At 45.1% G+C, this 12,500-nt stretch overlaps 3 protein-coding genes across 8 annotated transcripts in view; 1 reads left to right on the top strand and 2 right to left on the bottom strand.

Moving 5' to 3' along the window:
• LOC125957228 (carbohydrate sulfotransferase 11) overlaps positions 1-8,471 on the top strand; it is a 17,909-nt gene extending 9,438 nt beyond the window's left edge. For all 3 annotated transcript variants that reach the window (XM_049689783.1, XM_049689785.1, XM_049689784.1), the window contains exons 3-6: positions 5,256-5,550; positions 5,695-5,900; positions 6,455-6,622; positions 6,714-8,471. In XM_049689783.1, coding sequence (XP_049545740.1) covers positions 5,256-5,550; positions 5,695-5,900; positions 6,455-6,622; positions 6,714-7,109 — 1,065 coding nt within the window. In that variant the 3' untranslated portion in view covers positions 7,110-8,471. The remainder of the gene's footprint in view (positions 1-5,255; positions 5,551-5,694; positions 5,901-6,454; positions 6,623-6,713) is intronic.
• The window catches only part of LOC125957214 (uncharacterized), a 20,671-nt gene extending 11,206 nt beyond the window's left edge, over positions 1-9,465 (bottom strand). The window contains exon 1 of the mRNA XM_049689760.1: positions 8,547-9,465. Coding sequence (XP_049545717.1) covers positions 8,547-9,427 — 881 coding nt within the window. The 5' untranslated portion in view covers positions 9,428-9,465. The remainder of the gene's footprint in view (positions 1-8,546) is intronic.
• Positions 9,466-9,555: 90 nt separating this feature from the next.
• LOC125957195 (transcription initiation factor TFIID subunit 4-like) overlaps positions 9,556-12,500 on the bottom strand; it is a 12,724-nt gene continuing 9,779 nt past the window's right edge. For all 4 annotated transcript variants that reach the window (XM_049689709.1, XM_049689707.1, XM_049689710.1 and 1 more), the window contains 3 exons: positions 12,370-12,500; positions 12,159-12,284; positions 9,556-12,086 (listed from right to left, as the gene is read on the bottom strand). The exon at positions 12,370-12,500 is cut by the window's right edge and continues 43 nt beyond it. In XM_049689709.1, the coding sequence (XP_049545666.1) occupies positions 11,931-12,086; positions 12,159-12,284; positions 12,370-12,500 (413 nt within the window). In that variant the 3' untranslated portion in view covers positions 9,556-11,930. The remainder of the gene's footprint in view (positions 12,087-12,158; positions 12,285-12,369) is intronic.

The following is a 12,500-nucleotide window of genomic DNA, read 5'->3' as shown; positions in this document are numbered from 1 at the left end:
TGCGTAATCGTTGAGTGTCGATAATCGAACCTTATTGCGAATCAAACAACTTCCGCCAACAGACAAACCACCGTTGCCGTTCGTCACCGACAATCGTGGGCCAATCTTTTGCTGCTCCCACCTGCTTGCCTTGCCACTCTCTCCGACTATCGGTGACTAGAATACCTTAGAATTTACATACGGAACCACACAAGGTCATGCAAAGCGGTACGGGTTTATGCGATAATTGTCGCATAAAATATTCAACGGGCAATTTACGGCAATGAAATGATTTGTTTGGCACAAAACTTTGACGTACTTTGGGACCTTGGCGAACAAAGGTGTCTTCTAGTGTCCCACAGAACGTACATTTGTTTATTGTGTCGTACGCAGAGAATATTCTGCAAACGGCATGTGGCATCGTTTGAACACCCCAAAGACGGACAGGAAAATTTACTAAACTATGGCTTCGACAACATCATATTTCCCATTTTCCCATTTTGTGTCATAGCAGCGGCGGCTAAGCTGTCTAGCTAAAAATTCCTCAATCGATATTTGAGGCAGCTACAAGGTGAAAATAATCTCAAAGGAAAACTGCACAACTTCCGGTATTCCACAAACCGTCGGGGTTCCAGGATTACGTCGCCAGATTGTTTGTTAAAATATTCAACATCACACTAGTGTACCATTTGAGGTTTGTAAATGCTCCTTCGTAGTGGTTATCCTCAAGAGACATCCGGAAACGTACGTATTCCAACGCAGAATGGGAAAAGATGACAAATCGTCATTTCTCGACATCTTCAGTGTGGTTGGAGGTTTTCAGGGTTTTCTGCCGCACCGAACCACGGCCATCGGTCGTAAGGTAATGAGTATTCCGAAGGGAGACCGAGGGTGTGGATGTGAGAAATGTTGTGGTAACTTTTGTTGATAAATGTAAACCCTCCCGGGAAAACACTGGCATAAAGTGACAGGTTTTCCCTACTCCAAGGACTAGCCACGAGGATTATATCATGCATAGATGTTACACATGAGGGATGATCGTATGCCTGCTGGTTGCTTCACAGCTTGAATACACCACTATCTACACACGGTCTAGTTCTTTTAATTGCTCTATGGTCTGATAGAGCTGAAAAGAAATACTTGCGAAAATACCCTTATATCGTTAATGTAATTTGACTCGTTAAAGCTGAAAATCGAACGATTATCGTAAGAGTTTACTATCGCAATATCGGTGCTGGTACACTGATTTCTAATCCAATAAGCAGCAGCAGTCGTCTGGCAATGAAACATTTGTAAAGCAGTCCTAAGGATTCCGTCCGATGTCACGATGAAAACGGTTTCTAACATTACCTTTTGAATTTTCATTCTGAATGCGCACCTTTACGTAAAAACATTCCATTCTTCTTATCCAATAGTGTTTCCCCTGGACAAAAGTTTTGATTTTATAGAAAACAAAGAAAGAAGCAAAACATCCAAGACCCCGTGTCTAAAAGGAGTCGCCGGTTTCGTTCAGGGGAATATAAATGGCATAACGGCTACCTTTTCGTACAGCAGCTCGTCGTCGTCGTCGGTGCACTGCATCACCTGTCACCTGTGTGTGACCCCGAGAGCTCGCTTGTGTCAGTGCACTGCGACACTCTAGCCGGTTAAACGATGCATCCACTTCCTCCACAAAACACTCCCATCTTGGATGGATGAGTGGTGGGGGCGTGAGCGCACAACAAAACATTGGCGTCACATTTACCACACTCTTAATTACGCCATAAAAGCATAAACAGCAGCATCCTCCGTTCGGGTGTCTACGAGAGCTGCCGGAAGCGGCAGCATCAGCAAGAGACGAAATGCTTCGCAAGCAAACTACACTTTCCGGGTGCAAAAAGTACAACGTACCCGGGGTGATACGAAAGGTGAAACGTGAGGCCATTGTTTCGCTCGTGAAACCCCTTTCTTTCTGTGCCACTATTATCTGTTCTGGCACAAAAACAGAGCAAAAAACTATCTGCACAAATCATCCCAACCATAATCTAAACGTGCAAGCAAAGGTGCAGGATGTGGTGTGGTCCACGGTACCAGTGTGCCTAGCCATAATGGCCACGGGAAAATAAACGGAAAGAACGAGTTCTTTCGAAAGTAGATAAAAAGAAGAAACAGCCTTTGCACATAGCGGCCTTTCGACGAGATGGTACTTGAAATTGAATGCCGTATAAAGGAGGGATGGGCGAACGAGCGAGAAAATGAAAAATACAACAGAAGCATCGCAAGCACTTCCACACTCTCTGTTCGTGACATTTATTCTGTCCGAGAGAAACTCTCAAACTCTTCGGACTGAGGCGAGTTTTTGCAGCGAACTTCTTCGAAGCGAAGAAGACGAAGCGTTGCGCTTCGAACAATTGCAACGACATGGAACTGTGTCTTTCTTCGGCATTTCGATATCCCTCGGGGCGATTGAGCTGCATTCCACCCAAGGAACCGTCTGTTTACCTAACCCGCATTCCCGCAAAGCTACCACTTCCCGGTACAATGCTCCCCATCAACGATGATACCAAATGCAAATTCGTTTCCGTGCAAAATTCCATCAAACCACCGATTACAAAACGTGCAAGATTGTTCTCCTTTACTATCTGGCCCAACTTTCCTCGGGTTCATCCTGTGTGCCGAGGTTTTTCGGTGTAGTTTGCTGATCACAGCAGAATATTGCTTCCCACATCGGAATCATCATTTTTCGGAAAGCAAGCAAGCGGAACGCCATAAAATATTTCACTTAGCTTGCAGATAAACTTGACCTGACCCTCACACGTGTCCTTTTGGACAGCACTAACTGGCAGCTATCCAAGGATCGAACAGCTGCCAGCCCACTGCTGCATCACTTGCAACGTTATCGGGCTGTGTACATTGGGAACCAATAGAGAGATCTCACACAAACATCCCACACCATCCATGGGCGAACATATATCCGGCCACCACTTTTGACATTGATTTGCTCACCATATCGTGACGTGAGTTACGGACCAGTGCAAACGGCTGCTGCTGCTGCTGCTGCTGCTGCTGCTGCTGCTGCTCCTTCCCTAAGCGACTTTCCTTGCAGCATAAAACTAGTGGTTTTTGCTCGTCCGCTCCACTCCTTTATGAGAGAGGATTAGTTTAGGGGGTGTAGGTGGTGATGGAAACTTTACAATCAACCCCTTGGATGCCAGACTTACCGGACTACGACCGACCCATCTGTAGTCATCCATCCGTGACCGTTCGATGAGGATGTGACGGGATGGGTAGTTCGAAAGACAAGTATCAGCACATGCTACCTGCTCTTGCTGCTGTACTACTGTTTTTTTCCCCCGTTCACCGAATGTAGGTCACCGATCCGAGAGATGGTTTGTGTTCGATTTTTTTTCTGGATTACACGCCACACGGGATCTGGTACAGTACTATCGATTAATGCAGTGCGCTTACAGGCCAGTCCGACCGATCCAGCATTTGGCTAGGTGTGTGTAACAATGTTGCACAATGCAAATGACGACTGTATTTCGCTAGCCATGTTTTCGATGCGATCGATTTGCGAAAAGCCACGAGCTACCAGGCGTCTCCATCACAGAGAACATCAAATTGCTGGTCACGTGAGAAAGATCGAAATCCCAAATTGCAGTGTGCTACTTTCTTTTTTTTATCTGGTCCACATTTCTCAATGGAACCGCTCCCACCATAAAGTATGCAAAAACGTGTGTCCACCCCTGATAGAAACAGGCAGTTTGTTTTACATTTTTTTGCGTGGTAATTCTACATCACTTTTTTCTGGGAAGTTTTTTTTTGAAAAAGCAAAAAGTAAAATGATATATCTATATAATCAGGTATATCGCAGAATTTACTTGAAGACGGTAGCCACGGAAGTCGCAACAAAAAGGAATTGTGTTATCAATAAAACCCTCTCGCCTGTGTGTGCTGCAGTATGAATGTTATTTGGTCATAATTGAAAAACCTCTTATCTCGCTACACCACCGTGAATGCACAGTGTGACAGTGCAAGCAACCGACCGACGAATTTAATTTCGTTTATCTATTGCAGCACAAATTTGCCTTACTAAAGCCGTGCTTATCGTTAAAACCCACCGCCGTTAGCTAGAGCGTTCGTGTGAGTTACCACCGGAATGATGGCATGCTGCGCGCATATTTGCCGCATAATTACCAAACGAAAGCGCGAAGGAGAGACACTGTATCGAATGGTGGCATCTGTGCGCCACCCACGGCAGCGACGTTAATGTTAACCACACTCCCAACCAGCCAGGCAGCAGTAGCGTAGCGGCAGGGGAGCGATTGCCGAGCGGAACAGCATAAATCATAAGGACTCAACGCCTTTGCCACTGCAGAGATTCTCAACCAACGTAACACAGCAAGTAATGGGCGCCCGGCATTGTGAATTAATGAATGCGCAGGGCCTTTTGGTGCTCTAGCTTATGACCTTTCGAACCATGCATGTCAGTTGCTTTGAGTATGCATTACGGAAATCGGTCAGATTTAGAACAACCATTTTCGAAAATTACTCTGCCTGTAATTGTGTCGTAAATCGGACGTGGACGTTTACGAATCACTGCTACCAGCAACCCACATGGAGTCGAACCCCGTATGGAATTGAAATGTGTCTCTGGTACACATGCGGGAGGCCCACGCATCCCCCAGAGAATATGGGGATAGGCCTTATGCCAGGTAGATGCTTTGGCAATATTTTATCGTAATCAGGGGTACAGCTAACTCTCTCTCTAGTCGCTCTGCTGTACCGAGTGTATCGTAGAGTCTAGCGTTCGTTCTCGCAAGTCACTTACGAATGGCAATCATGATTTGTGGCAATGGCATTAAAATATCATTAGCTGGGCTACTTACGTATCGGAGGACACGGTTTCAATGTTATTTTAATATCTTCCATTCTGCCAGTCCCATACACTCGTGCATAACAAATTGAAAGGGATTTACTTTTCAAGGTTGGGAAAAATGATCGATTTTGAAACATTCTTTACCGTAGAAGCTGTTCCTAGACTTAATGTTTATGCAAAATGTAATCTCATCTACACAACCCCTCCCATATGTCCCAGTCTCAATTTGATGCATTAACGAAGACGCAAGCATCTGTAACAATATCGGGCTTACTAACAGCAATGGTTCGATGTTCGTGAGATGAGCAATGTCACTGATACGTGCCAATAACAATCTTGTCCAATTAACTCCATACGGATACCGTTCATCGTCCGCTCACCGTTTGCTCACTCTATCTCTCTTTCGCTCTCCATCTAGTACGGTGCCATCAGTGGTGGACCCAGCAATGGATCATCACGGCAGCAATTGCAGCAATTTCGCCCACCGTTCCATCCGGCGGACGGAGGAATGCATCATCTCCGGGTGGTGCAGCACCAGCCACACCAGCTGCATGTACTACACGACAAGCAGCTACACGATCCGCGCGCGGGCAGGAATGGATCCATCGCCAACAGCCAGTACCGGATCGACATGGACTACATGAAGCTCCGGATGGAGCACCGGGTCGCGCGGTTGCAGAAGAAGTGCAAGGAACATAGATTGGATGAACCAAGTACGGCACTGCAAGTACCGTCCATCCGGATGGACATACCGCCGAGACCGAAGATGTCCGTCTCGTGTTGACTAATGTTATTTCCTCTCTTCTTTTCTGTCTCTCTCTCTACCTGCCCTACTCCGCGTACTACATCGTGGACAGAGCAAAATTACAAACCGAAGGCCTGGGAGTATCTGATCCAGCCGGACTATCATCTCGTGTGGTGCAACGTGTTTAAGGCGGCCTCCACCTCCTGGATGTATAACTTCAATCTGATGGCCGGCTACTCGGCACAGTTTCTGAACAAAACCAAAGACGTGCCAGTGCAGCTGGCGAGGCAAAAGTATCCACGACCTTCGGTGGAAAAGGTAGGCTACCGGCGGAAAGAAGGGCGCTCGATATCGGAGCTCCGCTTATACGAGCTGTTCAGCAATCGGAAAACAAATCCTCACTTCCATCATTACGGACCATCTGCCTAACCGTAGCTTCTGCAGCATGTACAAGACTTGCTACCGGAAGTTGCATAAGCAGAACTTTTAGCTAACATTTCTACTAATGCAAACAGCGTTTCACTGAACATAGAATCCAATTATCGTTATTAATGATATCCTGGCATGAGATGCCAACCTATTATTGAATCGATAGACTCTTAGCCTGGAGATGGAATTCATGGACGTATTGTCAATAGCTCGTATCGAGTATATCGGCAAACATGAAACCGATCCAGTTGCAAACAATAGGAACGCTCTTTGTCGATGACGTTCCGATGAAAATACCTATCGAACCCGATAGTGGGATCGCTGGCAAACAATATAGGCATATGCCATTGCTATAGACTTGTTATTCCGATGAACCCTTCGCTTACCCTTATCCTCACGATCAAACATTATGACATATGCGTATATCCTGTGGGTTCTTCCAGTTGCGACAAGCCATCAACGGGTCAATATCATTCATCATCGTGCGACATCCTTTCGAGCGGCTGGTCAGCGCGTACAAGGACAAAATTCAGTACGCGCTGCGGAACTCGCACCACCACAAGCTGGGCATTAGAATTATCCAGAAGTACCGGAAAATGGTCAACGGAAAGGTACGAATTAGTGATTGCAATCTGGGAAGAGAGGCTGCAGTTAAAACATGAACCGATTGATGATTTCTCTTCCTTCTCAATAATTTTCTAGCCGGTGACGTTGCTCAAATATCCCACATTCTCCGAGTTTGTTGATTATCTGCTGGACGAGATCAAGCACCCACACGACGTCGTTGATATGCACTTTATCAGGGTAACATCGTTTTGTACTCCTTGCTTCTTTCACTACGATGTGATAGCCAAGTTCGAGACGCTTGAGGAAGATCAAAACTATCTCATTTCGATCGCCCGGCTCGACAACTTCATCAAACCGCAATGGAAAAACGCCGGCAAGGGTGGAGCAGGAGGGGTAGGGGGTGGTACTAAAGAGGTTGTACACAAATTATTTTCCGAGTTGAACTCAGATCAGATCCATCGGCTATTAGACTATTACCGATTCGACTTCGAATTGTTCGGCTACAGTGCCAAGGAATATTTTAAGGAATAGGGTTTATCCCATGTCCTCAGGTCGGACCATACCTTTGGGTGTGGGTAACGCCTAAAATAGTGTGATGAATAGTGAGAACATGATGAATGCGTCAAATTACTAGAGTGATAGAGATAGTATTGAGATCTGGAAGAAGCTCTACTCGCGGAGCGTACCAAAGGGTCAACGTGAAAGTACGGGGAAGAAAGACACATAAAGGAGCAACATAAAAGACACGCGACGGAATCGAGGACTTATCGGCGGCCTAGTAGCAGCATCGCGTAAACCCCACAATACAGCACCCTAGCGCCAAGATAGGGCATAGCAGTATAAAATACCCCAAAAGAGCAAACTATTTTCTACATATTCGAAAAGATAATCAAAAAAGACCCTAGAATTACTTAGAAAAGAAAACAAGTAATAACGTCCATTAGCACATAAGAAGAAGCGGACGTTTAGGCGAATTCGCTCGCGAAGCTACCACCACAGATAGTAGTAGTGTAGATAGTGCGCATTAGAGAATTACTGTTTTGCTCTGCATTCGGAGGGTAGAGAGTATAATTTTCTCTCCAGTTCAATTCCTGTTCAATTGTAGGAGAAAATCGTAGATTTTGTAGAACGCATCAACAAGACTCGCTGCTAGGAATTTCAAATCGGTAACGTTTTTAATCGATAAAGAGTGAAGCTGGTGGTGGGAAAAGGGACAGGGCGATCGAGGCAGGGGCCAGCAGTAAGAGTGACAACCGATATCGGACGCAATGGGACGCAAACCAATATGCTTAAACCATGTTTAAGCTAAACGTGATTAAAACTAGTATGTAAGCCGTAGATAGCCTGTTGGTTCCGTAGTCATTAGCATTTAAATCAGCAAGTTTTACTATGTTTCTGATCATGAGAATCACACATATTGCCAGCGGGGATCGAGTGTTTTTATCTACCTTATTCGGACGAACTTCTTCCACACTAGTCATCAGTTATAAATAATCTCCATGAGTTGCGTATCAGTAGCATCATGGTCAAGTTATTTAATGATTCATCTATGTAACGCCGCTGTTGATACAGAACACAACCGTTCTTCATTGCCCATTATTCCAAACGGAACAAAATTGAACACCAATCTGATCGCGTGCAACACTCGTGCAATCGATGATCTTTGAAATGAAAATGCGCGATATGCTTAAGTTGTCAGACGGAAGAGATAAAGGGGAAAAGAATATCAACGATCAATCCTAATAGTAAATCCTTCTATAATTAACGTTGTACTAGGATGCGCTAGCAGTGAGTTAATAGCGCTCTCTCCTTCTCTTTAAATCTCTACTCTTCAATAGCGACGTAACTAGAAGCAGAAGGCAATAATAATGAGAATAAAAGAGTCACGCTAAGATACAACGTTTCAAGGCGTTCATTAAAAATTAGCTGAAAAGAGGAGGCTTACCCTGACATCCGAAGGACACTTACCTTTCGTACGTACAATTGTACAGGGGGACACCGATCACCAACCGATCGTTGTGTATCCGTTTCCAAACTTCACCATACCTCACCAGCGGAAGCATGCCCTCGGGATCCGAACAGCGCAGGGCATCTGGAACGATTTTCTGCGACTGGTGGATGTCGTTGAAGAGCTGACTCACGGTAAGCTGAGCCGTCCGGAGTTCCACCTTTCGTTCGGCAGTGTGCTGCTTTAGCATTTTCAGCACTTCATCGAAACAGCTAATTCTGGCTTCCAGTTCGATGCCCGGCGCAACCGGGCCTCCCAGAAAATCCGTAACGATCGGTTCAACGCGAAGCTGCTGGTCCAGCTCGATGCGCACCGCGCAGGCACCGGGTCTGTGGGGGTGATCGACAAATGAAAACTGCCGAAACTCGTCGTACCGTGAGTGTACCACGAGCGTTCGCGGATCACTTCGCTCCACCACAATCAGAGTCCGATCGAGTTGCACAAGAATAAAGCGCGTTCTCGATGCTCCATCGTTTGCACAGAACATGTGCACTTTGATCGTGCGCGGGTGTTGCTCCGTTTCAGTCGCTTCGGCGTCCGCCGTTTCCATTTCCACAGAGGTATCCTCGAAAAACCCCGCCGAAGCCGTCGTGGGAGTTGAAATTCCAAGAGAAACGGAACCGTTAACATTTTTCTTTTGCAGCTCCAACAACCGCAGATCTCTCGTCACTCCATACACTACGATTGTCCTTCGGTCCAGGTGCAACTTCTCACTAAAAATTAACTGATTTTGCAGGCTTTTCGGGATTTCGGCATCGTGGGGGCTCATTCCTTTTTTACCGCGAAATCCGGGAAAAGCGCGCCCAAACAAACAAAAACAATAGGCGATGACAGCCGACATGTGTTTACGACCACGCGGATCGATGACTGCAATTCAAAATTCGTTCGTTAAACTGAAAATTTGTGTGGAAAATTTCCACCCGCTCGTAAAACGCAGAGAGAAAGGTTAACTCCGGAAAGTATTTCCTTTTTCATTTTGTCTCGCCCGTTTGAATCCTTGTATCATTTTTTCTCTTTTATTTTTTCTTACACGAAAAATAATATTTACCGAACAGTATTTCGCTCCTATCTTTCCCTGTCCTCGTCGTTGTACGGTACACACAACGCGCGCGCACACTCATATAGGGCCGTTCCTCTCCCTTTCACTCTTGTTGGTCTACAAAAAATACGTATTTAAACTTGGAAAAAATATATATACACAAAAAAAATCAATTTGCATGAACACAAAATGTAATCTATTAGCCACACCATTTAGCGATATCGATTCATTGCTCAGCCCACATTCCAGATATGCTCAATCTACCCCATTCCCGCCCGTCTCTTCGGCGAAACATGGTCTTACTGATTTTGGAATACGCGTACGCGCATGAGACCGGTCATGAGTCATAAATAACTTGTCTATAGCGGAAACGAAACACTTGTTTTCTCCTGAACCAATCCCGGGATTGCGACGGTTCTGGCGGTTCGACGCGCTATAAGTGAAAGAAAGGAAACGGCCTCGAGATGGGTGTTCGGGGATGGTGGCACGTGTTAGTGACGGCACCATGGTTGATGCTTCAAGAGAATAATTACAAAACAAACATAAACTACACAATAACAATGACTCTGGAACATAGCGAACTGTCGAAACAACAGCTATCTACTAAAGAGTCCACTGTACCATTCCTCATTCACTCGCCGGAGAACACGATCTACTCCTTTTTCGGGCCCGGCTATACCACACGCACGTTTCGGTTTTCCTTAACTCTCTATCGCCTCTCATCTCTTGTTTCCAGTTTTGCTTGCCGTTTCTCTGTGAAACTTGGCAACTTTAAGCCTACGATTTTGTTTGTCTCCATTTCTTATGCTCTCTATTTGTTCTGTTTACGTTATCGTCGACCTACAGCTCTCGTTGGTGTGTCTCTATGTGAGTTCTCAGCATTGTTCGCAGCATTCAGGGCGTTTCTTAAGTTATACCTTGCATACTCACTGTTTAATTTTTACCAAAAACCAAAGCTGAGTGTTGCTAAATCGCCAAGACAGGGCCAGCGTATCCTTAGTGCTATAATAGCTGGGCTTCTGTTTAGATAGTGACTATTTGGCTTGGTTCAAAAGGTTCTGTCCATGCTAACCAAGGGTGTTGGAAACTATACCTGGCTTTGTTGATATTTTCTGCCTCGGATAGTTACGGTACCAATTTATGTAAATGAAAAGAAATCTAAGGACAATTCATCGACATGAAACACTTTAACTAATAATCAACCAAATAGGAGTCTTACCCAACGATCAATTTACTATGCTGCAGCATGTTCTTCCACCATACATCCTCCGATATCGATCGATTATCGATCGAAATCTATTTACACCTGAGCATACCATACACACTATTCACAAACAAACATACGAATTGCAGTAAAGCGCAGAAAAATTATTTTACAAACTTTTTTCAACCGCATAGTTCTAGTTTGTATCAAGGTAAACTAGAAGCACATTTTACATTGAGAACATTTCTTCCAACTTTTCCTTTCTTATTCTGTCCAATGGATCTGGACAAAAAACTGAAAAACCCCATTTTACGCGAAGTCTCCTTATTGAATTTTAGAAGAATTGATTTCATCTACAACTTGAAACCTGCTACCAAAAACGATCATCGCACCGAACACTACCGTAGTTGTAAATTGAATGTTGCAGATGAATTCCGCTTGCCGAAATCATTCTCTTACTTGGACAAGGATTAGACTGTTTAACACAAGAAGACTCCGTTGTTCGGTGTCTCGTTTTAGCATTTGGGACATAGAGAGGGTTGGAGAAATTTTGATCATTTAAAGTATAGAAAATCAGTTCTTATCCCGCTGCCCCACCTTCTAAGCCGCAATACTGCAACCGCACTCACAGACAAACTATCAAGCATTCTTTCTCACACGCATTACTGCGAGCTCTCTCGCTGACGTTACCATGATCGTTACCATTTCTTCACTAAAATGCTGTACAAATGTTCTACCATGTGTGTCTGAACGATGCATTCGATTGCAGGGCCCTAACTACACGAAACCCCTATATTTCATTCACTCCAAACCAGAGTCTCCATAGCTCAGTGGCTGCAAACAAGCCTCAGAATGGTTCTTTTATGTACATGAAAATCGGATCTAAAATTGCAATTCTTTTTCCACTCGGATAATCATCAGCTAACCGTGCGAACCACCGTAGCCTAGCAGCATTGAAAATCGAATTCACTTAAAGGTATTACCTACAGATCGTTGTACCGCCGCTGATAGCTCGAAGCAGACAGCTGATGCAACGATAGACTGCACCACGGCGGCCACGAAAACTCGTATTGCCACCATTGTCAGCATCAGCACAATCGATCACTTGAGGTAGGCTTTGTAAAGCATCTGACTCCTACAGCTTTCCCGTTCCTGCTCCATGTAGAACAGCATATCACGCAGATTAACCCGCTTGATTCGAGGCCGCAGCGGAGTCGGCGCCTTCCCACTTAAAGACCCAATACCAGATGCACCGGGCTACAGAACGATAGAAAAAACATGAGAGATCAGCGAGACGATTGGAATAAGTATGACGATTATGGAGCTTACAGTGGCGGATGTGGAAGAGCCTTCTTCTAGCTTCGGTTTCTTCCTCGGTCCAATGGCTTGAAGTGCAGTCAGATTAGCGTCCCGTTGACGTAGTTCCTCCATCTCGGCTCTTTGCATTTCCTTCGCCTGCAGAAAAGACAACGAAAGATTAAATTTGAATTAGATACGAATGAGAAATAGCAAAAGGTTTCAGGAACATTGCTGATCATACCTTAGCCTTCAATTTCGCCTGTTCTGGATCCTCGGTTTTAGAACGAGATTTGGCAGCACGCATCAGCATCTCGCGCTCTTGCTCTTCGTGACGCTTTTGTTCCGCCTTATCTAACTCTTCCAGAAATTTGA

The sequence above is a fragment of the Anopheles darlingi genome, chromosome 3 (assembly GCF_943734745.1).
Source record: "Anopheles darlingi chromosome 3, idAnoDarlMG_H_01, whole genome shotgun sequence".
NCBI lineage: Eukaryota > Metazoa > Arthropoda > Insecta > Diptera > Culicidae > Anopheles > Anopheles darlingi.
The sequence above is the reverse complement of the archived record's forward strand: the minus strand, read 5'-3'. Positions and strand labels throughout refer to the sequence as shown.